Below are 26,654 nucleotides of genomic sequence, written 5' to 3'. Positions count from 1 at the left end.
CACCCTGCACCCTGCACCCTGCACCCTGCACCCTGCACCCTGCACCCTGCACCCTGCACTCTGCACCCTACACCCTGCACCCTGCACCCTGCACTCTGCACCCTGCACCCTGCACCCTGCACTCTGCACGCTACACCCTGCACCCTGCACCCTGCACTCTGCACATTGCACCCTGTACCCTGCACCCTACACCCTGCACCCTGCACCCTGCACTCTGCACCCTGCACCCTGCACCCTACACCCTGCACTCTGCACCCTGCACCCTGCACCCTGCACTCTGCACCCTGCACCCTGCACCCTGCACCCTGCACTCTGCACCCTGCACTCTGCACTTTGCACTCTGCACCCTGCACTCTGCACCCTGCACCCTACACCCTGCACCCTGCACTCTGCACCCTACACCCTGCACTCTGCACCCTGCACCCTGCACCCTGCACCCTGCACCCTGCACCCTGCACCCTGTACTCTGCACCCTGCACCCTGCACCCTGCACTCTGCACCCTGCACTCTGCACCCTGCACTCTTCACCCTGCACTCTGCACCCTACACCCTGCACCCTGCACCCTGTACTCTGCATCCTGCACCCTGTACTCCGCACCCTGCACCCTGCACCCTGCACTCTGCACCCTGCACACTGCACCCTGCACCCTGCACCCTGCACCCTGCACCCTCCACCCTGTACTCTGCACCCTGCACCCTGCACCCTGCACTCTGCACTCTGCACCCTGCACTCTGCACCCTGCCTTCTGCACCCTGCACCCTGCACTCTGCACCCTGCACCCTGCACTCTGCACCCTACACCCTGCACTCTGCACTCTGCACCCTGCACCCTGCACTCTGCACCCTGCACTCTGCACCCTGCACCCTGCACCCTGCACTCTGCACCCTGCACCCTGCACTCTGCACCCTGCACTCTGCACCCTGCACCCTGCACCCTGCACTCTGCACCCTGCACCCTGCACCCTGCACTCTGCACCCTACACCCTGCACCCTGCACCCTGCACTCTGCACCCTGCACCCTGCACTCTGCACCCTGCACTCTGCACCCTGCACCCTGCACCCTGCACTCTGCACCCTGCACCCTGCACCCTGCACCCTGCACCCTGCACTCTGCACTCTGCACCCTGCACCCTGCACTCTGCACCCTGCACTCTGCACCCTGCACCCTGCACCCTGCACTCTGCACCCTGCACCCTGCACTCTGCACCCTGCACTCTGCACCCTGCGCCCTGCACCCTGCACTCTGCACCCTGCACCCTGCACCCTGCACTCTGCACCCTTCACCCTGCACCCTGCACCCTGCACCCTGCACTCTGCACCCTGCACTCTGCACCCTGCACCCTGCACTCTGCACCCTGCACCCTGCACCCTGCACTCTGCCCCCTGCACTCTGCACCCTGCACACTGCACCCTGCACCCTGCACTCTGCACCCTGCACTCTGCACCCTGCACCCTGCACCCTGCACTCTGCACCCTGCACCCTGCACCCTGCACCCTGCACTCTGCACCCTGCACCCTGCACTCTGCACCCTGCACTCTGCACCCTGCACTCTGCACCCTGCACCCTGCACCCTGCACCCTGCACCCTGCACTCTGCACCCTGCACTCTGCACCCTGCACTCTGCACCCTGCACCCTGCACCCTGCACTCTGCACCCTGCACCCTGCACCCTGCACTCTGCACCCTGCACCCTGCACCCTGCACTCTGCACCCTGCACCCTGCACCCTGCACCCTGCACCCTGCACTCTGCACCCTGCACCCTGCACTCTGCACCCTGCACTCTGCACCCTGCACCCTGCACTCTGCACCCTGCACTCTGCACCCTGCACCCTGCACCCTGCACTCTGCACCCTGCACCCTGCACCCTGCACCCTGCACTCTGCACCCTGCACCCTGCACCCTGCACCCTGCACCCTACACTCTGCACTCTGCACCCTGCACTCTGCACCCTGCACCCTGCACTCTGCACCCTGCACCCTGCACTCTGCACCCTGCACCCTGCACTCTGCACCCTGCACTCTGCACCCTGCACCCTGTACAAAAAGGATTATTTGGTGTTCTGGTAGCGGGTGGTTAAATGATATACTTCTTCTTCGGAGGCTTCTTACTTTATTGAAAGTCGTGGTGGGTACACAGGCTTGTGTGTTTGTGCCCATGGCCTGGGCAGGGCCATTCCACGAGAGAGAGTTACTAGTACTTCTGTCTTACTGCTAGGCCGCTGTGTGAGTGAGAGCGTGGCAAGGGCCGGCAGGCTGGCGTGCCCACCGAGAGGCCTGGCTACAGAGGGCAGCATCTTAGTGCCGCGAAATATGAACTAAGCTGTCAGACAGCATGGGCTGTCTGTGCAGACAGTACAGGCTGTCTACATACGCTCGGCCACCTACCACGCGTCGTCCCGACACGACAATACTGGTGGTAAAAGAAACTCGGTCTCTCTCTCGTAGGAACAGGCCACAGAACACAAAATAAAAACATATATATACATATGAACATGGAAGAAAAACTTCCTACAGGGATGGAAGAAAAAAACATGTGGGTGTGCTAAACATCGTGGTCATAGGCAGTGAGAGTCGATGGGCATCACTGCACACCTTCCTGCGTCTGGACAGATACTGCAACACAGGAGACATCGCTGCAGCTGAGCTGTGACGTAACAGGGTACGGTCTCCTCTGGAACGGTGAAACAGTCATCGTAGGAGTCGCTGCAGGTTTCACTCAACCTGGGGCACATGCTGGTGCCCTCAAGTGAGGCGTCGACAAAACTCGGCAACTGGGCAGGACTTCTGGCAAGCAACTCAGGAGGGCACTTCTCGACTGGTACTGCCACTGGGCTGTCACTGCCGGCGAGCATGGAGCGAGTTGTGGAGCGAGTTGTGGCAGAGATGACTGGGCAAAACATCTGGGAGTCGTAACATCATACACCAGACTGCAGTGAGAGAGCTAGCAGTCAAAGTGACATCTTCTTTGTGCAGGCTGCTCACTGAAGCTTGTGACACAAGGCTGACACAGCGCCTGCCGACAGGGCTAACTGCGGCTTGGCGAGTATCATTCTCTCAGCAGTTGGAGTTATAGCAGAGGTTAGTCTAAGCGTCCCCAGACTTGTTTCTCTACATATAACTGCACTCTGAAGGTCTGGAGGTGAAATGAAACAAATCTCGATTTGAATCGTAGCAGGTACGATTCTGCAGAACATCATGAGCGACGAGCATAAAAGCTTTCTGTACAAGAGGGCTCGGTCACTCGGGGCTGTCTTGACATCAGCTGTCATATGCACTGGTCACATCGGGTGACTTAGCACAGTGGTGCTACTCAGGTCTGGCTCAGACCTCACTGGACACACGGAAACTTTACACACCCGCGGTACATGAGGTACAACATAGCTTAAACTAGCAAATGATGCTTTTCTGTGCATAAAACTGACTCTAAGACATATACTAAAATGTGAGAACACTGACTGTGAGGAATTAATTAACACACGACATATATCTTCTCTCAATCTTCTCGACAATACTGAAATAATTACTAGAAACACTCAATGTGACATCATGTGATGTCAGGCGTGATGTCGCGAGGTGACGTCAGCAGCACTGTGATGTCAGCAGACATCTCGAGGTGACGTCAGGCAGACATCGTGACGTCATGAAGTCGAGCAGCATCGTCGGTGACGTCAATGTGATGCAGGCAGCATACCACAGCATGTGGCCTGGGACATCTGGCTCGGTAACTCATGTGGTTTGTAGATCCATGTGACATCACCCACACCCAAGTGGCATCGAGATCCACGTGGCATGCTGATCTATGTGGCATGCCGATCCGTGCGGCTTGCTGATCTACGTGATATGCTGATCCACGTAGCTTTGAGTGGCCTTGGGCACTCGGATACACAGCTCTGGCAATGAATCACACGGAAAACAGCAGAAAACACAGCAGAGGGAGTGAATAGTGGTGAGTGTATGGTAGACGGGTGAGCGTGAGTAGGGCGAGCATGGGCAAGGTGAGGAACAGCCACTTCCTCTCCTCCTCCCCCACCCACAAACACGTGGAGAAGCTCACACTGGATGCAGAAATCACCACGAAACTCACCTCTGGCTTGCTGAAACAGCTGTGCTGAGCTGAACAACAACAGCAACATACAAGTGATGCTGAACACGTGACTTGAGAAACAGCGTGGGACACTGTAGCGTGGGACGCTGTAGCGTGGGGTCACTTACAATTCTCGGAGAATTTCGGCAAATTTCGGCTGGATCCTGCTTGTACCTGTGTCTGGATGCTCAAAAGTGCAGACACGACATCAGGATAACTCGTTGAGAGATGGATGCTTCTTGTATGGGATGATGAAGTGAAGATGACTTCATACCTCTTCCTTCCTCTCTCTGGGCAAACAACTGCTGCGACCACCGCTTTCCACCATTTAAAACGAGTTTGTTTGGTGATGCTGCAAGCGGGGTTCAAATGATATATCTTTCAGAGGCTTCTTACTTTATAGTTAAGTCGTCGTGGGTACACAGGCTTGTGTGTTTGTGCACATGGCCCGGGCAAGGCCATCCCACGAGAGAGAGTTACTAGTACTTCTGTCTTACTGCTAGGCCGCTGTGTGAGTGAGAGCGTGGCAAGGGCCGGCAGGCTGGCGTGCCCACCGAGAGGCCTGGCTACAGAGGGCAGCATCTTAGTGCCGCGAAATATGAACTAAGCTGGCAGACAGCATGGACTGTCTGTGCAGACAGTACAGGCTGTCTACACCTGCACCCTACACCCTGCACTCTGCACCCTGCACCCTGCACCCTGCACTCTGCACCCTACACCCTGCACTCTGCACCCTGCACTCTGCACCCTGCACCCTGCACTCTGCACCCTACACCCTGCACTCTGCACCCTGCACCCTGCACCCCGCACTCTGCACCCTGCACCTTGCACTCTGAACCCTGCACCCTACACCCTGCACTCTGCACCCTGCACCCTGCATCCTGCACCCTACACCCTGCACCCTGCACTCTGCACCCTGCACCCTGCACCCTGCACTCTGCACCCTGCACCCTGCACCCTGCACTCTGCACCCTGCACCCTGCACCCTGCACCCTGCACCCTGCACCCTGCACTCTGCACCCTGCACCCTGCACTCTGCACCCTGCACCCTGCACCCTGCACTCAGCACCCTGCACCCTGCCCTCTGCACCCTGCACCCTGCACTCTGCACCCTGCACTCTGCACCCTGCACTCTGCACCCTGCACCCAGCACCCTACACCCTGCACTCTGCACCCTGCACTCTGCACCCTGCACTCTGCACCCTACACTCTGCACCCCGCACTCTGCACCCTGCACCCTGCACTCTGCACCCTGCACTCTGCACCCCGCACTCTGCACCCTGCACCCTGCACCCTACACCCTGCACTCTGCACCATGCACCCTGCACTCTGCACCCTGCACCCTGCACCCTGCACCCTGCACCCTGCACCCTGCACTCTGCACCCTACACTATGCACCCTGCACCCTGCACTCTGCACCCTACACCCTGCACTCTGCACCCTGCACCCTACACCCTGCACTCTGCACCCTGCACCCTGCACCCTGCACTCTGCACTCTACACCCTGCACTCTGCACCCTGCACCCTGCACTCTGCACCCTACACCCTGCACTCTGCACCCTGCACCCTGCACTCTGCACCCTACACCCTGCACTCTGCACCCTGCACCCTGCACCCCGCACTCTGCACCCTGCACCTTGCACTCTGCACCCTACACCCTGCACTCTGCACTCTGCACCCTGCACCCTGCACCCTGCACCCTACACCCTGCACCCTGCACTCTGCACCCTGCACCCTGCACCCTGCACTCTGCACCCTGCACCCTGCATCCTGCACCCTGCACCCTGCACTCTGCACCCTGCACCCTGCACCCTGCACCCCGCACTCTGCACCTTGCACTCTGCACCCTGCACTCTGCACCCTACAACCTGCACCCTGCACCCTGCACCCTGCACCCTGCACCCTGCACTCTGCACCCTGCACCCTGTACTCTGCACCCTGCACCCTGCACTCTGCACCCTGCACCCTGCCCTCTGCACCCTGCACCCTGCACTCTGCACCCTGCACTCTGCACCCTGCACTCTGCACCCTGCACCCAGCACCCTACACCCTGCACTCTGCACCCTGCACTCTGCACCCTGCACTCTGCACCCTGCACTCTGCACCCTGCACTCTGCACCCCGCACTCTGCACCCTGCACCCTGCACACTGCACCCTGCACTCTGCACCCAGCACTCTGCACCCTGCACCCTGCACTCTGCACCCTGCACTCTGCACCCCGCACTCTGCACCCTGCACCCTGCACCCTGCACCCTGCACTCTGCACCCTGCACCCTGCACTCTGCACCCTGCTCCCTACACCCTGCACCCTGCACCCTGCACCCTACACCCTGCACTCTGCACCCTGCACTATACACCCTGCACCCTATACTCTGCACCCTGCACTCTGACCCCTGCACCCTGCACCCTGCACCCTGCACTCTGACCCCTGCACCCTGCACCCTGCACCCTGCACACTGCACACTGCACGCTGCACCCTGCACCCTACACCCTGCACTCTGCACCCTGCACCCTACACCCTGCACCCTGCACCCTGCACTCTGCACCCTGCACCCTACACCCTGCACTCTGCACCCTACACCCTGCACTCTGCACCCTGCACTCTGCACCCTACACCCTGCACCCTGCACCCTACACCCTGCACCCTGCACCCTGCACTCTGCACCCTGCACCCTACACCCTGCACTCTGCACCCTACACCCTGCACTCTGCACCCTGCACCCTGCACCCTGCACAGTGCACTCTGCACCCTGCACCCTGCACCCTGCACCCTGCACCCTGCACCCTGCACCCTACACCCTGCACCCTACACCCTGCACCCTACACCCTGCACCCTGCACCCTACACCCTGCACCCTGCACCCTGCACCCTACACCCTGCACCCTGCACCCTGCACCCTGCACCCTACACCCTGCACCCTGCACCCTACACCCTGCACCCTGCACCCTGCACCCTGCACTGAAAGCAACATGGTTTATAAGACGTACAACGTTAATGGTACAGTAAGCACACGTCGGATGTATGTTAACAAATCAGCCCCCACTGGACAACCATAGACCGCCACTCCCCCAGCCCCCTCCCCCAGCCCCCTCCCCCAGCCCCCTCCCCCAGCCCCCTCCCTCAGCCCCCTCCCCCAGCCCCCTCCCCCAGCCATCTCCTGACAGAACATAAACAACCTTCCGGTAAGAGGAAACACATTCCGCCCGTATATGGAATGAAAAAGAGGATACGGTACATTACTACCGTCACTAGAGAGAAGCACTTAGACCACTCACGCATTCCCAAAATTGCACAAAAATGTCACTACTATGCCACCCCCACCCCCCACAGCTACAGGTGGTAAGTACCCGCCCCCTACACACCCCACCCAGTAACCTACTCCTAGCCAAAATATAACAAGGATGCACAAGCCATTACAAATGGCACCTTACAGTGTGTCAAATAAACAACCTAGAAGTCCCGCCGGGCTCTCACCCGTCCACAGAAGCCGAGACCTGCATGATAAACATAGCATCAAGGAAAACTTAACATTACACTAATATAACATAATAGAATATTACGCATCATAACATAACAGAACATAACACAACATAACATAACAGAACATAGCACAGCTTAACATAACACTGCGTCATGATCACACCGGCACCAGGCCAAAATGCATTCATACACACCGGTGGCACACGCCACCCTCAATCACACCAGCGTACCTTTGACGCACACAGGCGCAGGCAGCGACAACTCTATGCAGGACTTAACACACCTCGCCACAGTTCACAGACACATCTGAACAGCACATATCAGGCAGTTTCACCCAAACACAGAACACGCGTCTAGGCGCACGTTAGCTGTCGCCCCAGACATGCACTATATGAACTGATGCTGCCATCATGAAGCAGACCACACCACACCTGCCACAATGCGTCCCGCCCTACCTAAACCTGCTCTCACCTGTAAGTAAGTTTATTCAGGTATACACAAATACAGTTACATAGAATTATCATACATAGCAGCATATGTGTAGAGAACCTGGGATAACCCAAAAAAATCAGACAGAGTGACTTATTTCCATTGGGGTCCTTTTACCTTATTATTATAATGTAAAGGTTATAATATTTTCTTATTATTCTATAATGAAGATAACATCTTATTATCATACTAAAAAGACTATCTACTACACGAGGGTCATTAAGACTATCTACAATACGAGGGTCATTACTAGGAATAAGGTAAAATTTACACGTATGTTAGCTAAAAAATAGAAAATCATTCCCCTCCCTTTCTGTAGCTACATTCATCAGACACCTTTTGGCACTCTTCTCGAACTGGTTCATGCTATGACTGGCTTTGACATGTGCTGGTAGTCTGTTCCATTCCTTTATTGCTGTACAATAAAAGGTGTTTGAAGCCTGGCCACTGACTGTGGGTACTACAAAGTTGTGCTCTCTCCCCCTAGTACTATGATTGCTTTGGTTCCCAACCTTGACAAAATTGACAGCAAGATATTCTGGACACTGTTTGTGAGAAATTTTATAAACATGATTTAGCTTCAGTTGTTTTACTCTGTCTTCAACATTCAGCATATCCAACTGCTGTAATTCATCCTGGCCTACATGTTCTCTTGGTCCCAGCCCCAGGATGAATCTTACGATTTTGTTCTGGGTGATTTGCAGTCTATCTTTCAGTTTTTTTTTTTTTTTTGTCAAGCCAGAGTACCATGAAGAGCAAGCGTAATCCATATGGCATTGTATAAGGGCTAGACACAGGATCCTGCGAGCCTCAGTAGGTAGACACTGTGCTTGTCTATACAGGAACTTCAGTCTGGCATTCGCTTTCTTTACTACACTGTTCCCTATCAATTCTCCTGACATGCATGGGTCAAAGGGGATTTCCAGATATTTTACTGATGAAACCAAAGTGATGGGTTCCCCATTACACTGGACATTAAAATTATTTACCCTTCTCAGTTTATGTTTCGTGCCAAAGAGAATGGCTTCAGTTTTCCCGAGGTGTAATGATAGTTTGTTGTCTACTAACCATTTGCTGCAGGACTCCAGTTCCAGTGTTAATACATTAGCTATATCTTGTGGGTCTTTACCTGACACTAACAGGGGACTGTCATCTGCATACAGTAGGAGTTTGCACTTGACACTGATAGGCATGTCATTGACATGCAAGAGCAGGCGAAATATACACAAACACTGATCAAAGTCTAGCGCAAGCTGGACTCCAAGGTATTGTCCAGAGTGGGTAGATTGGTAAAGCACTGCGTACCTTGTTCCAAGGTTCGTAGGTTCGAGTCTCCTTCAGCCAGACATCAGTGTTTGTGTGTATTTCGCCTGCTCTTGCGAATTCCTTGCATATATATATATATATATATATATATATATATATATATATATATATATATATATATATCGTGCCGAATATGTAAAACTCGTCAATTAGCAAGAACTCATTTAAAATTAAGTCCTTTCTAAAATTTTCTCTTATACGTTTAAAGATATATTTTTTTCATTAATGTTAATGTAAAAATTTACAATTTTGCACCAAAAGAATCTTAGAAAACTTACCTAACCTTATTATAACAAGCGCAATTTATTTTAGCCTAACCCAACTAAATATATTTTAAATTTGCTTACAGTAATTTAATATTAAACAAACACAGTGAAATTTACTTTTTTCGTTAGGTTCAGAATGATTTTGGCGAAATTATTGCATACACAAATTTTCGCTTCTCTTACATGGCATGATGAGCGTTGCTATTTAAACCAAGATCTCAAGTTCTGCCTATTCGGCACGACATATATATATATGTGTATATATATATATATATATATATATATATATATATATATATATATATATATATATATATATATATATATATATATATATATATATATGTATATATATATATATATATATATATATATATATATATATATATATATATATATATATATATATATATATATATATATATATATATATATATATATATATATATATATATATATATATATATATGCAATAAGTTCACAGTAAACAGGTGATTTCAGAATATGCAAAACAACCACTCTGAGAGAATAGAGAAATTCCAAGCGCTTTCGTGACTACTCACATTATCAAGGAACTATAATGTGAGTAGTCACGAAAGCGCTTGGAATTTCTCTATTCTTCCAGAGTGGTTGTTTTGCATATATATATATATATATATATATATATATATATATATATATATATATATATATATATATATATATATATATATATATATATATATATATATATATATATATATATATTTAAATATATAATCCTGGGCTCTGAGGTTTCAGCCTCATCTCTTACTGTCCTCACTTCTCCATCTTCCCACTCACATGTTTCAACGTTTAAGTGTTTTCTCCTGTTTGTGTCTGGATGCAAGAACCAAAATTGTGCCCCACCGTTTTCCATCCCGTCTAGGACTATATTTGTAATAATGTTGGTAGAATTACCGACAATATGTGAAGTAAAAGGACACAAGTGCAACTAATGTGACATTTTAATGTGGCAACGTTTCGCTCTCCAGGAGCTTTGTCAAGCCGTTACGCTTGGGGCTATATTTTATTACATTCATAGGATCCTTTATTTGATGAGATTTTTAATGAAAGTACACTTATTGTGCACCATGGTATAAGTACACTTATTGTGCACCATGGTATAAGTACACTTATTGTGCACCATGGTATAAGTACACTTATTGTGCACCATGGTATAAGTACACTTATTGTGCACCATGGTATAAGTACACTTATTGTGCACCATGGTATAAGTACACTTATTGTGCACCATGGTATAAGTACACTTATTGTGCACCATGGTATAAGTACACTTATTGTGCACCATGGTATAAGTACACTTATTGTGCACCATGGTATAAGTACACTTATTGTGCACCATGGTATAAGTACACTTATTGTGCACCATGGTATAAGTACACTTATTGTGCACCATGGTATAAGTACACTTATTGTGCACCATGGTATAAGTACACTTATTGTGCACCATGGTATACTACATTCACTAGTTCTTTCCCTTACTTCACTACATTACACTGCAGCCCACATCTACTTGGTCAAGTGGTATGCTGTCTGCTCTTAAAATCTTTCTCCTCGACCATTATCTATTCTGGATGTGGCATCTCTGATTTCTTCCTTACCTCCTCCTCCTCTCATCTTATTTGGAGATTTTAATGCTTATCATTTCCTTTGGAAAGGCTTTCACTGCAACTCTCGTGGAGATCAGTTAAAGGCTGTTTTCACTTCTCTTTACGTTCATGTTTTAAATACGGGTACTCCCACTTATTTCAACCCTTGCACTCAAATTCTCTCCTGCGTAGAACTCTCAGTTTGCTCCTCAACTGCACTCTATCTGGTCAGTAATCCCTGAGTTACATGAGAAATCATTTTCCTATCTTACTTTTCATAGGTTCTCTCGACCTCATCATAGCCCACGTTGGCAACTATTTTTTCCTCGGTTTTAACCGCAACCTCGAACACAATCCCTCTAACCTCAAGTAGTCACTCTCAGAAATGGTCTCTAACTTATGCTGATGCAGTATGTCTGGAAGATGCTGCAAGGAGCAGATATTATTATAACAGAACCACAGAGCGTCTCCTTGATTTTAAGAGAGCCAGGGCAGTTGCCCATCGTGTCATCCGAGAAGCTAAACGCACATGTTGGCGGGAGTGTTTCTACCATCACTTGAGCTTTCTCTATGAGTGCAGTTCAGAAAAAGTACGGAAAGTAAGTGGAAAGTACTGTCCAGACTCGGCTCCCGTTCTTAGGGTTGCCGGTGTGAACACTGCAAGTCCTCCTGAAGTTGCCACAGAAATTGAAAATCGTCTTGTCCGTATCTCTCAGGGGCTCTATCGATGCACCTCGTTTCTTTCCTCAAAGTCTGACAAAGAGTTACGGCATTTAGACTTTTCTTCGATCAGGGAAGTCTTATGATTTGCCTTTTACACTTGCCGATCGTTAACAGCTGGGCCTAATGGCATTCATATTCGTATGCTTCAGCATTTATGTACGTCGACCCTCGCAGTCCTACATCTTATCGATCTTATCTGATCGCAAGGTGTTCTTTCTCGGTTGTGGAAAACTGATGTTGTTTTGTCTTTCCGCAAACCAGATACCGCGGGCCATGATGCCTCACACTATCGTCCCACACCTCTTACCAGTGCAGTTTGCAAGTTGATGGAACGTCTAGTAATTAGATGTTTGGTGTGGCATTTAGATTCACAATAATCTCCTCATTATTCAATTTAGATTTCGTAAGGGCCTCTCCACTATTGACCCCTTACTCCGCTTAGATACCTGTGTTCGTATTGCTTATGCTAGTAACCACTCAGTTATCGCAGTCTTTTTTTTTTTCATACTGAAAAGGCATATGGCACTACTTGAAGATATGACATCTTAGCCCAAGCTCATCCCTTATGCCTTCGATGAAATCTGCAGCTTTTCCTTAAAAACTTCTTACCTGAAAGACATTATCGTATTCGGGTTAATAATTTGTTTTCCCCGGACTTTGTCCAAAGCTGAAGGTGTCCCTCAGGGATGTATCCTTAGCACCACTCTTTTTTTTCTACTTGCTGTAAACGATCTGGCCTCTGTTCTCTCATCTAATATTTGGTCAACACTTTATGTTGATGACTTTGCTATAGCTTGTGCAGACGCTGACTGTTGCCTAATAGCAGCCTCACTCCAGACTGCTGTCAACTGTGTTTCCCATTGGGCTACTACTCATGGGTTTAAATTTTCAGGTGCTAAAATGCAGCTAATTACTTTCACCAGATATTCTGTTGTCACTAATACTCTATTGTACCTGTATAATAATAATAATAATAATAATAATAATAATCATAATAATAATAATAATAATAATAATAATAATAATAATAATAATAATAATAATAATAATGATAATAATAATAATAATAATAATAATAATAATAATAATAATAATAATAATAATAATAACAATGATAATAATAATAATAATAATAATAACAATAATAATAATAATAATAATAATAATGATAATAATAATAATAATAATAATGATAATAATAATAATAATAATAATAATAATAATAATAATAATAATAATATCTTTATTTCTACAAGTACATGTACAAGGTATATAGGCCTAGGTGACATCACTGACATATTTTTTAATAGAAAGCCACTTGTTATGCAGAGTATCTCTGGAAAATTAGGTCAGTTATGTCCCGAGGATGCGACCCACACCAGTCGGCCAACACCCAGGATGCGACCCACACCAGTCGGCCAACACCCAGGATGCGACCCACACCAGTCGGCCAACACCCAGGATGCGACCCACACCAGTCGGCCAACACCCAGGATGCGACCCACACCAGTCGGCCAACACCCAGGATGCGACCCACACCAGTCGGCCAACACCCAGGATGCGACCCACACCAGTCGGCCAACACCCAGGATGCGACCCACACCAGTCGGCCAACACCCAGGATGCGACCCACACCAGTCGGCCAACACCCAGGATGCGACCCACACCAGTCGGCCAACACCCAGGATGCGACCCACACCAGTCGGCCAACACCCAGGATGCGACCCACACCAGTCGGCCAACACCCAGGATGCGACCCACACCAGTCGGCCAACACCCAGGATGCGACCCACACCAGTCGGCCAACACCCAGGATGCGACCCACACCAGTCGGCCAACACCCAGGATGCGACCCACACCAGTCGGCCAACACCCAGGATGCGACCCACACCAGTCGGCCAACACCCAGGTACCTATTTTACTAACAGTTGAACATGTGCAGCAGGTGTCCTATGGAAACTCGTAATAATGTTTGCACCTGTACCGGGATCAAACCACGGACTTCAGTGTGTGAACTGAGTGGCCTAGCAATCTGGCTACGAGACTTTACTGACACTTAACAATAGACATCATGGCGCTGTTGTCTAAACAGTCAAATGGGAGGCTGTTGACGGAATCTTGAACAGTTGAAATATGGCTGTTGTACATCAGTCACGTGCAGTCACTGACACAATTTCCATTTAACATCTGACCGTCATCTTCAACTATGTACTAAAGCAAGACTTAGGAAATGTTAATAACAAATTCTAAACAAATCACGGAACGGATGGGGTTTAAACCCATGGCAAGTGAGTCCTGAAACTCACAGGCCGGTGCGTTAACCACTGGGCCAGCTGGCTCTAGTAATATTCATCCAACTAGGTATATGTCCAGACAAATTAGGGAAGTTAATATGGGACAAACTGTGATCACAATAAATCTTGTCAGAGCCAGCTGGCCAAGTGGTTAACGCACTGGCCTGTCAGTTTCAGGACTCAGCTACCATGGGTTTAAACCTCACATGTTCCACAACTCCCTGAAGCAGGATCTCACCCATGAGACAAGCGTCGAGGAATTTGGCTTCCATGATGCCCTGGTAGGTAATATCACCATATTCCTGAATAATCTGCTTTATCTCCTCACGGAGACGCTGCTGATGTATGGGATGCTTGGCCAGTAGGAATGACGAGAAGGCGAGAGTAGACGCCGTGGTGTCGTAGCCAGCGACAAGGAACAACACACTCTGTGCCACGATACTCTTGCTGGTCAACACTGTAATGATATGATAATTTAGTTATGCTGTTAGCGCTGATGATTAATGTATATAATGTATATTAATGTATATTTTACAAATAAAATATAAAATTGTTTTAAGCTATGTTTTATCAGATTCAAATTTTGTGTCTCCAGCAGGATATTAATTAATTGTAATATTTAAACTATAAAGTATCAGAGTGGAAGCGAGTCATTAACAAACTTCAACTTGAAATTTATCTTAATTATAATACCAAACATTGTTTTAACTCTCTATTTGAACCTAACATAATATTGCTGTATATTAACCTATAATATTTGGTGGGCTGATGGGCTGGTGGGTTGGTGGGCTGATGGGCTGGTGGGTTGGTGGGGTGATGGGTTGGTGGGTTGGTGGGGTGATGGGTTGGTGGGTTGGTGGGGTGATGGGTTGGTGGGTTGATGGGCTGGTGGGTTGGTGGGTTGGTGGGGTGATGGGTTGGTGGGTTGGTGGGGTGATGGGTTGGTGGGTTGGTGGGCTAGTGGGCTGGTGGGTTGGTGGGGTGATGGGTTGGTGGGTTGGTGGGGTGATGGGTTGGTGGGTTGTTGGGCTGGGGGGTTGGTGGGTTGGTGGGGTGATGGGTTGGTGGGTTGGTGGGCCGGTGGGTTAGTGGGCTGGTGGGTTGGTGTGCTGGTGGGTTGGTGGGTTAGTGGATTATTGGGTTGGTGGGCTGGTGGGTTCGTGAGCTGGTGGGCTGGTGGGTTGGTGCACTGGTGAGTTGATGGGCTGATGGGTTGGTGGGTTGGTGGGGTGATGGGTTGGTGGGTTGGTGGGCTAGTGGGCTGGTGGGTTGGTGGGCAGGTGGGTTGGCGGGTTGGTGGGTTGGTGGGCTGGTGCGCTGGTGGGCTGGTGGGTTGTTGGGTTGGTGGCCTAGTGGCCTGGTGGGTTGGTGGGCTGGTGGGTTGGTGGGCTGGTGGGTTGATCGGTTAGTGGGCTGGTTGGTTGGTGGGTTGGTGTGCTTGTGGCCTAGTGGCCTGGTGGGTTGGTGGGCTGGTGGGTTAGTGGGTTGGTGGGATAGTGGGTTGGCGGGCTGGTGGGTTTGTGGGCTGGTGGGTTGGTGGGTTAGTGGGCTGGTGGGTTGGTTTGCTGGTGGGTTGGTGGGTTGGTGGCCTAGTGGTCTGGTGGGTTGGTGGGCTGATGGGCTGGTGGGTTGGTGGGCTGGTGGGTTGATGGGCTGGTAGGCTGGTAGGCTGGTGGGCTGGTGGGTTGGTTGGCTGGTGCGCTGGTGGGCTGGTGGGTTGTTGGGTTGGTGGCCTAGTGGCGTGCTGGGTTGGTGGGCTGGTGGGTTGATCGGTTAGTGGGCTGGTTGGTTGGTGGGTTGGTGTGTTGGTGGCCTAGTGGCCTGGTGGGCTGGTGGGTTGGTGGGTTGGTGGGTTGGCGGGCTGGTGGGTTTGTGGGCTGGTGGGTTGGTGGGTTAGTGGGCTGGTGGGTTGGTTTGCTGGTGGGTTGGTGGGTTGGTGGCCTAGTGGTCTGGTGGGTTGGTGGGCTGATGGGCTAGTGGGTTGGTGGGCTGATGGGTTGATGGGCTGGTAGGCTGGTAGGCTGGTGGGCTGGTGGGTTGGTGGGCTCGTGGGTTGGTGGGCTGGTGGGTTGGTGGGCTGAAGGGCTGGTGGGTTGGTGGGCTGGTGGGTTGGTGGGTTGGTGGGTTGGTGGGCTGGTGGGTTGGTGGGCGGATGGGTTGGTGGGTTGATAGCTGGTGGGTTGGTGGGCTGGTGGGTTGGTGGTTTGGTGGGCTGATGGGTTTGTGGGCTGGTGGGTTGGTGGGCTGATGGGTTGGTGGGCTGGTGGGTTGGTGGGCTGGTGGACTGATAGGTTGGTGGGCTGGTGGGTTGGTGGGCTGGTGGGTTAGTGTGCTGGTGGGTTGGTGAGTTGGAGGGCTGGTGGGTTGTTGGGCTGGTGGAATGATGGCTTGGTGGGCTGGTGGGTTGGTGAGCTGGTGGGTTAGTGGGCTGGTGGGTTGGTGGGCTGGTGGGTTAGTGGGCTGGTGGGTTGGTGGGCTGGTGGGTTGGTGGGCTGGTGGACTGATGGGTTGTTGAGCTGGTGGGTTGGTGGATTGGTGGGTTAGTGAGCTGGTGGGTTGGTGGGCTGGTGGGTTAGCGGGCTGGTGGGTTAGTGGGCTGGTGGCCTGGTGGGCTGGTAGCTTGTTGGGTTGGTGAGCTTGTGGGTTGGTGGGCTGGTGGGTTGGTGAGCTGGTGGGCTGGTGGGCTGGTGGGTTGGTAGGCTGGTGGGTTGGTGGATTGGTGGGTTGGTGGGCTGGTGGCCTGGTGGGTTGGTGGGCTGGTGGGTTGGTGGGCTGGTGGGTTGGTGGGCTGGTGGGTTGGTGGGCTGGTGGGCTGGTGGGTTGGTGGGCTGGTGGGTTGGTGGGCTAGTGGGCTGGTGGGTTGGTGGGCTGGTGGGCTGGTGGGTTGGTGGGTTGGTGGGCTGGTGGGCTGGTGGCTTGGTGGGCTGGTGGGCTGGTGGGTTGCTGGGTTGGTGGGTAGTGGGCTGGTGGGTTGGTGGGTGGTGGGTGGTGGGCTGGTGGGTGGTGATTGGTTTGTGGGCTGGTGGGTTGGTGGGTTGGTGTGCTGGTGGGCTGGTGGCCTTGTGGGTTGGTGGGCTGGTGGGTTGGTGGGTGGTGGGTGGCGGGCTGGTGGGCTGGTGGGCTGGTGGGTTGGTGGGTTAGTGGGCTGGTGGGTTGGTTGGCTGGTAGGTTGGTAGGCTGGTGGGCTGGTGGGCTGGTGGGTTGGTGGGCTTGTGGATTGGTGGGTTGGTTGGGTGGTGGGTTGGTGGGCTGGTGGGCTGGTTGGTTGGTGGGTTGGTTGGCTGGTGGGCTGGTGGGCTGGTGGGCTGGTGGGTTGGTGGCCTGGTGGGTGGTGGGCTGGTGGGCTGGTGGGCTGGTGGGCTGGTGGGTGGTCGGTTAGTGGGCTGGTGGGCTGGTGGGTTGGTGGGCTGGTGGGTGGTGGGCTGGTGGGTGGTGGGCTGGTGGGCTGGTGGGCTGGTGGGTGGTGGGCTGGTGGGTGGTGGGCTGGTGGGCTGGTGGGTTTGTTGGCTGGTGGGTTGGTGGGTGGTGGGCTGGTGGGCTGGTGGGCTGGTGGGTTGGTGGGTGGTGGGCTGGTGGGCTGGTGGGTGGGGGGCTGGTGGGCTTGTGGCTGGTGAACTGGTGAGCTGGTGGGCTGGTGGCTGGTGGCTGGTGGGCTGGTGGGCTGGTGGGCTGGTGGATGGTGGGCTGGTGGGCTGGTGGCTTGGTGGGCTGGTCGGTGGTGGGCTGGTGGGCTGGTGGGCTGGTGGGCTGGTGGGCTGGTGGGTGGTGGGCTGGTGGGTGGTGGGCTGGTGGGCTGGTGGGCTGGTGGGCTGGTGGGCTGGTGGGTGGTGGGCTGGTGGGCTGGTGGGCTGGTGGGTGGTGGGCTGGTGGGGGGTGGGCTGGGGGGCTGGTGGGCTGGTGGGTTGGTGGGCTGGTGGGGGTGGTGGGCTGGTGGGCTGGTGGGCTGGTGGGCTGGTGGGCTGGTGGGCTGGTGGGCTGGTGGGCTGGTGGGCTGGTGGGCTGGTGGGCTGGTGGGTGGTGGGCTGGTGGGTGGTGGGCTGGTGGGCTGGTGGGCTGGTGGGTGGTGGGCTGGTGGGCTGGTGGGTGGTGTTGAGCTGGTGGGTTGGTGGATTGGTGGGCTGGTGAGCTGGTGGGCTGGTGGGTGGTGGGCTGGTGGGTGGTGGGCTGGTGGGCTGGTGGGCTGGTGGGCTGGTGGGCTGGTGGGCTGGTGGCTGGTGGGCTGGTGGGCTGGTGGGCTGGTGGGCTGGGCTGGTGGGTGGTGGGCTGGTGGGCTGGTGGGTTGGTGAGCTGGTGGGCTGGTGGGCTGGTGGGTGGTGGGCTGGTGGGTGGTGGGCTGGTGGGTGGTGGGCTGGTGGGCTGGTGGGCTGGTGGGTGGTGGGCTGGTGGGTGGTGGGCTGGTGGGTGGTGGGCTGGTGGGCTGGTGGGCTGGTGGGCTGGTGGGCTGGTGGGTGGTGGGCTGGTGGGTGGTGGGCTGGTGGGTTGGTGGGCTGGTGGGTTGGTGGGCTGGTGGGCTGGTGGGCTGGTGGGCTGGTGGGTTGGTGGGCTGGTGGGCTGGTGGGTGGTGGGCTGGTGGGTTGGGCTGGTGGGTGGTGGGCTGGAGGACTGGTGGGCTGGTGGGCGGGTCGGCTGTGGGGCTGGTGGTGGGGTGGGCTGGTGGGCTGGTGGGCTGGTGGGCTGGTGGGCTTGGTGGGGGCTGGTGGGTGGTGGTGGTGGGCTGGTGGGTGGTGGGCTGGTGGGCTGGTGGGCTGGTGGGCTGGTGGGTTGGTGGGTTGGTGGGTTGGTGGCCTGGTGGGCTGGTGGGTGGTGGGCTGGTGGGTGGTGGGTTGGTGGGCTGGTGGGCTTTGTGGGCTGGTGGGCTGGTGGGCTGGTGGGCTGGTGGGTGGTGGGCTGGTGGGTTGGTGGGCTGGTGGGCTGGTGGGCTGGTGGGCTGGTGGGCGGGTGGGCTGGTGGGTTGGTGGGCTTGTGGGCTGGTGGGCTGGTGGGCTGGTGGGCTGGTGGGCTTGTGGGCTGGAGGACTGGTGGGCTTGTGAGCTGGTAGGCTGGTGGGCTAGTGGGCTGGTGGGCTGGTGGGCTGGTGGGCTGGTGGGCTGGTGGGCTGGTGGGCTGGGGGTGGTGTGCTGGTGGGTGGTGGGCTGGTGGGCTGGTGGGCTGGTGGGGTGGTGGGCTGGTGGGCTGGTGGGTTGGGCTGGTGGGCTGGTGGGTGGTTGGGCTGGTGGGTTGGTGGGCTGGTGGGCTGGTGGGCTGGTGGGTGGTGGGCTGGTGGGCTGGTGGGCTGGTGGGTGGGTGGGGTGGTGGGCTGGTGGGCGGGTGGGTGGTGGGCTGGTGGGCTGGTGGCTTGGTGGGCTGGTGGGCTGGTGGGCTGGTGGGGGTGGTGGGCTGGGTGGGCTGGTGGGCTGGTGGGCTGGTGGGCTGGTGGGCTGGTGGGCTGGTGGGTTGGTGGGTTGGTTGGGTGGTGGGTTGGTGTGCTGGTGGGCTGGTGGGCTGGTGGGTGGTGAGCTGGTGGCCTGGTGGGTGGTGGGCTGGTGGCCTGGTGGGCTGGTGGGTGGTGGGCTGGTAAGCTGGTGGGTGGTGAGCTGGTGGGCTTGTGGCTGGTGGGCTGGTGGGTGGTGGTGGGGGTGGTGGGCTGGTGGGTTTGTGGGCTGGTGGGGTGGTGGGCTGGTGGGCTGGTGGGTGGTGGGTGGTGGGCTGGTGGGTGGTGGGTTGGTGGGCTGGTGGGCTGGTGGGCTGGTGGGCTGGTGGGCTGGTGGGCTGGTGGGCTGGTGGGGGTGGGCTGGTGGGCTGGTGGCCTGGTGGGTGGTGGGCTGGTGGGCTGGTGGGCTGGTGGGTGGTGGGCTGGTGGGCTGGTGGGTGGTGGGCTGGTGGGCTGGTGGGCTGGTGGGCTGGTGGGCTGGTGGGCTGGTGGGTGGTGGGCTGGTGGGCTGGTGGGCTGGTGGACTGGTGAGCTGGTGGGCTGGTGAGCTGGTGGGCTGGTGGGCTGGTGTGCTTGTGGGCTGGTGGGCTGGTGGGCTGGTGGGTGGTGGGTGGTGGGCTGGTGGGTGGTGAGCTGGTGGCCTGGTGGGTGGTGGGCTGGTGGCCTGGTGGGCTGGTGGGTGGTGGGTTGGTGGGCTGGTGGGCTGGTGGGCTGGTGGGCTGGTGGGGTGGTGTGCTGGTGTGCTGGTGGGGTGGTGGGCTGGTGGGCTGGTGGGCTGGTGGGCTGGTGGGATTGTGGGCTGGTGGGCTGGTTGGCTGATGGGCTGGTGGGCTGGTGGGCTGGTGGGCTGGTGGGCTGGTGGGTGGTGGGCTGGTGGGCTGGTGGGCTGGTGGGCTGGTGGGCTGGTGGGCTGGTGGGCTGGTGGGCTGGTGGGCTGGTGGGTGGTGGGGGTGGTGGTGGGCTGGTGGGCTGGTGGGTGGTGGGCTGGTGGGTTGGTGGGGTGGTGGGCTGGTGGGCTGGTGGGGTGGTGTGGTGGTGTGCTGGTGGGTGGTGGTGCTGGTGGGCTGGTGGGCTGGTGGGGGGGGGTGGTGGGCTGGTGGGTGGTGGGCTGGTGGGCTGGTGGGCTGGTGGGCTGGTGGGCTGGTGGGCTGGTGGGCTGGTGGGCTGGTGGGCTGGTGGGCTGGTGGGCTGGTGGGCTGGTGGGGGTGGTGGGGGCTGGTGGGGGCTGGTGGGCTGGTGGGCTGGTGGGCTGGTGGGCTGGTGGGCTGGTGGGCTGGTGGGCTGGTGGGGTGGGCTGGTGGGCTGGTGGGCTGGTGGGTGGTGGTGGGCTGGTGGGCTGGTGGGTTGGTGGGTTGGTGGGCTGGTGGGGTGGTGGGTTGGTGGGTTGGTGTGCTGGTGGGCTGGTGGGTTGGTGGGTTGGTGGGTTGGGGTGCTGGTGGGCTGGTGGGGTGGTGGGCTGGTGGGGTGGTGGGTTGGTGGGCTGGTGGGTTGGTGGGTGGTTGTGGTGCTGGTGGGCTGGTGGGCTGGTGGGCTGGTGGGGTGGTGGGCTGGTGGGCTGGTGGGTTGGTGGGTTGGTGGGTTGGTGGGGTGGTGGGTTGGTGTGCTGGTGGGCTGGTGGGGTGGTGTGCTGGTGGGCTGATGGGGTGGTTGGCTGGTGGGCTGGTGGGTTGGTGTGCTGGTGTGCTGGTGGTGGTGGTGGTGGTGGGGTGGTGGGCTGGTGGGCTGGTGGGGTGGTTGGCTGGTGGGTTGGTGTGCTGGTGTGCTGGTGGGGTGGTGTGCTGGTGGGCTGGTGGGCTGGTGGGGTGGTGGGCTGGGAATCTCAACTAAACAATATACCATGTCATACGCCTCGATAATTAAATCAAGAAAATCGATCATGACAACTTAATTATGAGATCGAAAATATTGAATTTATATTTCAACTGTCTGATTATACTATACGATTTGCTTGTTGCCAAGAAATATATTCACAAATTTAGATCGAATGGCTAATGAATATGTCATCGTTGATTACCGGAATCATTGATGTTTATCTTAGGGTTTCTCAAGGGTTTAACACTTTACATGATAATGCAATTAATACTACTTCAATTTTGGGGAATTATCCAAAAAAATACTGACATTATATCATCACTGACCTTCCTTAGATTGACTGATAGGAATGTTAACATTAGAGACAGAAGAGTCGTGGTTGATGGTCTCCTGGGCAGTACGGTCCTGGGTAGTGGTGGACTGGTTGTGTGGGACAGTTGATGTGTCAGTAATGATGGTCTCCAGGGCAGTTTGGCCCTGGGTAGTGGTGGACTGTTTGTGTGGGACAGTTGATGTGTCAGTAATGATGGTCTCCAGGGCAGTTTGGCCCTGGGTAGTGGTGGACTGGTTGTGTGGGACAGTTGATGTGTCAGTAATAATGGATTGGCTAACACCAGTTCGAGCGTCCAAGAGCAAGTCCAAACAATCGCCCCGTCTTTGTCCTGCATTTCTGGCTGCAATTGTCTTTTCTATAACATTCGCAAAAAAATTTACTGCTGGTGACTCCACTTTGATTCTCAGGACATTACCGATCGTCGGGAACATGTTAAAAAGAGTAAATTTTAGGAGCTTTGAAAAGGAAAAAGTAAAAAACATGTCAGCATATTTGGAAAACTCTGACACCTCGCTCTTGAAAGAATTACATTCAATACCAAAAGCACAGGAAGCAATCGAGTCCATAGTAAACCTTCCAAAGTTTACCTTCATGTCAACAAAAGGTTTGTTAGCTGCTTCTTTAAGAGAAAAAGAAACAAGAGCATCGGCCTTCTCACACATCAGAGGAAACATGGAGCGCATCTTGCCAGACGTGAAAGTGGGAGTCAAGATTCCCCTTAGAATCTTCCACTTATCTCCTGTCAGGTTAGTCAGCATTTCGTTTGAGATGCTTCCTTCTTCAGTTACAAACTTTCGACGGTCCACAAAATGATCAAAATCCTTAACGAAGATGTTTCTGAGTAGGTCAGGATCGCCAACCATGAGAACAGGACGATACTGCTCATACAGTCCACTGAATGTTGAACCTCCATACTTGTGATACACCTGAAAACAAGTTCTCATCATTATGTGAGCGTATTAACCACCATTCTCGCACCTAACAGCACTCTATGACCCTTAAGGGTTTAGTGCTTCGATATAATTATAATTAAAATTCCTAAATATTGTTTTATATATATTTGAAACAGAATGCATTACCAAAATATGCAATGGTGGATCTTGCATCAAAAGCTTTGACAAGGATTAGGATGAAGATCATTTAGTAGTAAGTACAAACCTCGTCGAAATAATGCCATCGAGTCTGAGATAACGATAAAAGCTTGTGCATATGTCCGAGGAATGGAAGATAAGGAGGGGTTGAGACTCCTCGAGACGACCAGTAGCTGTGGCGCCAGCGGGAGTATGCCCAAGCTGCCATCACTACTCCAGCCACCAACAACCACACCTCTATTCCCATCCTGAAATAAAAACGTAAATAACTTAATATTTTCCAGTGTATTGTGTCACTAATTTCAGAATATCTCAGTGTTTTTATATGAATATGTTATAAATTAAATCATCTTGCTAATTTATCTTTCACCCCTCTGTCCCACGTTTCCGTGTGTGTGGCCCGGTGGCTAAAGCTCCCGCTTCACACACGGAGGGCCCGGGTTCGATTCCCGGCGGGTGGAAACATTCGACACGTTTCCTTACACCTGTTGTCCTGTTCACCTAGCAGCAAATAGGTACCTGGGTGTTAGTCGACTGGTGTGGGTCGCATCCTGGGGGACAAGATTAAGGACCCCAATGGAAATAAGTTAGACAGTCCTCGATGACGCACTGACTTTCTTGGGTTATCCTGGGTGGCTAACCCTCCGGGGTTAAAAATCCGAACGAAATCTTATCTTATCTTATCCGTCTTGCCCTGTTGAAGTCTCCCAGCTGAGGCTGACAGATTTCATCACCTGAGACAACAAACTCAGTCTCTATGTAACTATTATAAAGGTAGAATAACACACTGCTGGTGTATATAAATTGTTTGTTTATATTTAGTTTAATTTTAACACTCATTCAAGCAAGATAAAAATTTGAATAGCTCCATTCATAAGTAATGAATGGATTTTTATGATATTTTCTCCTATACATTGATGAATATATTTAAATTAAAGAATATAAGGATATAAGTGACCCATTGTGACTATACTAAGTAAATATAATGTGGTATAATCGTACACATCTTGGATGGACCAGAATTAATTGTGTTTTTGAGCATCATTGACTGAGACTGTCTTGATGTTCAAGTTTGTTTTTGTGGAATAATTGCAAAGATTATTTTACATTGTGTGTATAAGTATTCATTGGCATATGATTTTATTTAAATTTCTTTTCTGTTCTGTAATAATGATATATTCACAAAGTGTATAATTTCTGTATAATAATTCCTAAGTTACATTAGCTCCACAACTGCTGTGAAGAAACCTTGGAAGTATATAATGGAAGTCATAACCAATTTTGCCCGACATTTTTTACTCTCGTCCAATTAATTGTTTTCATTTCTGGTGTACCTGAAGACGTGTTCATACTTAGAGTATACCTGAAGAAAGTTCCGAGGGTCAACGCCCCCGCGGCCCGGTCTATAACCAGGCCTCATGGTGGATCAGGGCCTCGCCAACCAAGCTGTTACTGCTGGCTGCACGCAATCCAACATGCGAACCACAGCCCGTCTGGTCAGGTACTGACTTTAGCTGCCTGTCCAGTGCCTGCTAGAAGACAGCCAGGGATCTATTGGTAATCCCTCTTATGTATATTGGGAGGCAGTTGAACAGTCTTGAGCCCCTCACAATTATTGTGTTGTTTCTTATCGTGCTAGTGGCACCCATGCTTTTCATTGGGGGATTTTGCATCGTCTGCCGAGTCTTTTGCTTTTGTAGTGAGTGATTTTCGTGTGCAAGTTTGGTATTAATCCCTCTAGGATTTTCCAGGTGTATATAATCATGTATCTCTCCCTCCTGCGTTCCAGGGAGTACGGGTTAAGGAACCTCAAGCGCTCCCATTAATTGAGGTGTTTTATCTCCGTTATGCGCGCCGTGAAGGTTCTCTGCACATTTTCTAGGTCAGCAATTTCACCTGCCTTGAAAGGTGCTGTTAGTGTGCAGCAATATTCCAGCCTAGATAGAACAAGTGACCTGAAGAGTGTCATCATGGGCTTGGCATCCCTAGTTTTGAAGGTTCTCATTATCCATCCTGTCATTTTTCAAGCAGATGCGATTTATAATATTATGGTCCTTGAAGGTGAGATCCTCTGACATGATCACTCCCAGGTCTTTGACATAAATTTTTCGCTATATTGTGTGGTTGGAATTTGTTTTATATTCTAATGAAGTTTTGATTTCCTCACTTATCCATATCGGAGTATTTAAAATTTCTCATCATTGAACTTCATACTATTTTCTGCAGCCCATTTAAAGATTTGGTTAATGTCCGCCTGGAATCTTGCAGTCTTCAATGGAGGACACTGTCATGCAAATTCGGGTGTCATGTGCAAAGGAAGACACGGCATTGTGGCTTATATCTCTATGTCCGATATGAGAATGAGGAACAAGATGGAAGCGAGTACTGTGCCTTGTGGAACAGAGCTTTTCACCGTAGCCGCCTCAGACTTTACTCTGTTGACTACTACTCTTTGTGTTCTACTTGTTAGGAAATTATAGATCCATGTACCAACTTTTCCTGTTATTCCTTTATTACAACCCAGGAGTCCAAATGGCCTGTTATCCTGGATGTAAAGGGAGCAAAATAAACACAGCAGAAAGCTTTTGACTTATATAATCCTTCACCAATTTAGAACAGCATTATGTACACTATGTACACTATGTACAGAGATAGGTATTAGTGCACTCCACGGTAAGCAAGGCAGAATAGAAGCCACTAGAGAGCAGACCGTGCTTCAACCAGCTCTAGAATGGGAATGACAAGGGCAGACAGGAGAGTGGTACCCACATAACCTCTGCGATTGCCAAAACCATCTTCTTATTGGCTGGAACCTGGTTACTAGTTGAACGACGGAGCCCCATCGTCAACTCTCAGCCACCTGGTTCGATGGTTGGGGGAGATAGCCTGTAAATGAGGGTGTGTACATGCACCGAATAAAGGTTACGTACTCTTTGCATGCCACATCCTTTATCACGCATTTTGTTCGCTATTACACCGTGGTCCCACTTGACAAAGCTTTCACAAAGTCTGTGTATATTACATCTGCATTCTGTTTGTCTTCTAGAGCATCCAAGACCTTCCCATAGTGGTCCAGCAGTGGGACAGACAGGAGCGACCTGCTCTAAACTCATGCTGCAGTGGGTTGTGTAAATGAAGGGTACCTATTGGTTTACTGCCCCCTTTGTAGAGTGCGGCTATGTCTGTTGTTTTTAGTAACTGCGGGGCGACCCCAGTGTACATGCTCTCTCTCCATAGGACGTTAAAAGCGCATGATAGGGTCATCTTGTAGTTGTTACTGAACACGGAGTACCGTGAGTCTGGGCCTGGGGCAGGGTGCTTGGGCAAGTCATTTATCGCCTTTTTGAAGTCATTTGGAGTCAGGATAATATCAGAAAGATGTGTCATAGTGTGTCTACCAAATTCTGTGTCTCTCTCATAAGAAATTATTTAGGTGTTCTGTTCTCAGTTTGGTTAGCAGCTCGCTAAAAACCGAGTCATACTGGGACTTGAGTAGCTCACTCATTTCCTTTTTGTCATCTGCGTAGGACCTATCCCGTTTAAGTAAGGGCCCAATACTGGATATTGTTCCCGACTTTGATTTGGCATAGGAAAAAATGAATGGCTTTGAAAACCGACAATTTTTCAAAAAAAAAAAAAAAAAAAAAAAAAAAAAATTCTTCGGGTTCCTTTCAGTTTTATTTATGACTTTTAGTTCTTCCCATGTTTCTTGAC

At 52.4% G+C, this 26,654-nt stretch overlaps 1 protein-coding gene across 1 annotated transcript in view; it reads right to left on the bottom strand.

Annotated features, from left to right (window-relative positions):
* LOC138853444 (cytochrome P450 9e2-like) overlaps positions 1 to 26,654 on the bottom strand; it is a 76,015-nt gene that overhangs the window by 2,380 nt on the left and 46,981 nt on the right. Inside the window, exons 2-4 of the mRNA XM_070090124.1 lie at positions 23,008 to 23,188; positions 21,842 to 22,775; positions 14,532 to 14,750 (exon numbers count right to left, since the gene is read on the bottom strand). Of these exons, the coding sequence (XP_069946225.1) occupies positions 14,532 to 14,750; positions 21,842 to 22,775; positions 23,008 to 23,187 (1,333 nt within the window). The 5' untranslated portion in view covers position 23,188. The remainder of the gene's footprint in view (positions 1 to 14,531; positions 14,751 to 21,841; positions 22,776 to 23,007; positions 23,189 to 26,654) is intronic.

Source organism: Cherax quadricarinatus, chromosome 30 (genome assembly GCF_038502225.1).
Source record: "Cherax quadricarinatus isolate ZL_2023a chromosome 30, ASM3850222v1, whole genome shotgun sequence".
NCBI classification, from domain to species: domain Eukaryota; kingdom Metazoa; phylum Arthropoda; class Malacostraca; order Decapoda; family Parastacidae; genus Cherax; species Cherax quadricarinatus.
This window is presented reverse-complemented; position numbering and strand designations above follow the sequence as displayed.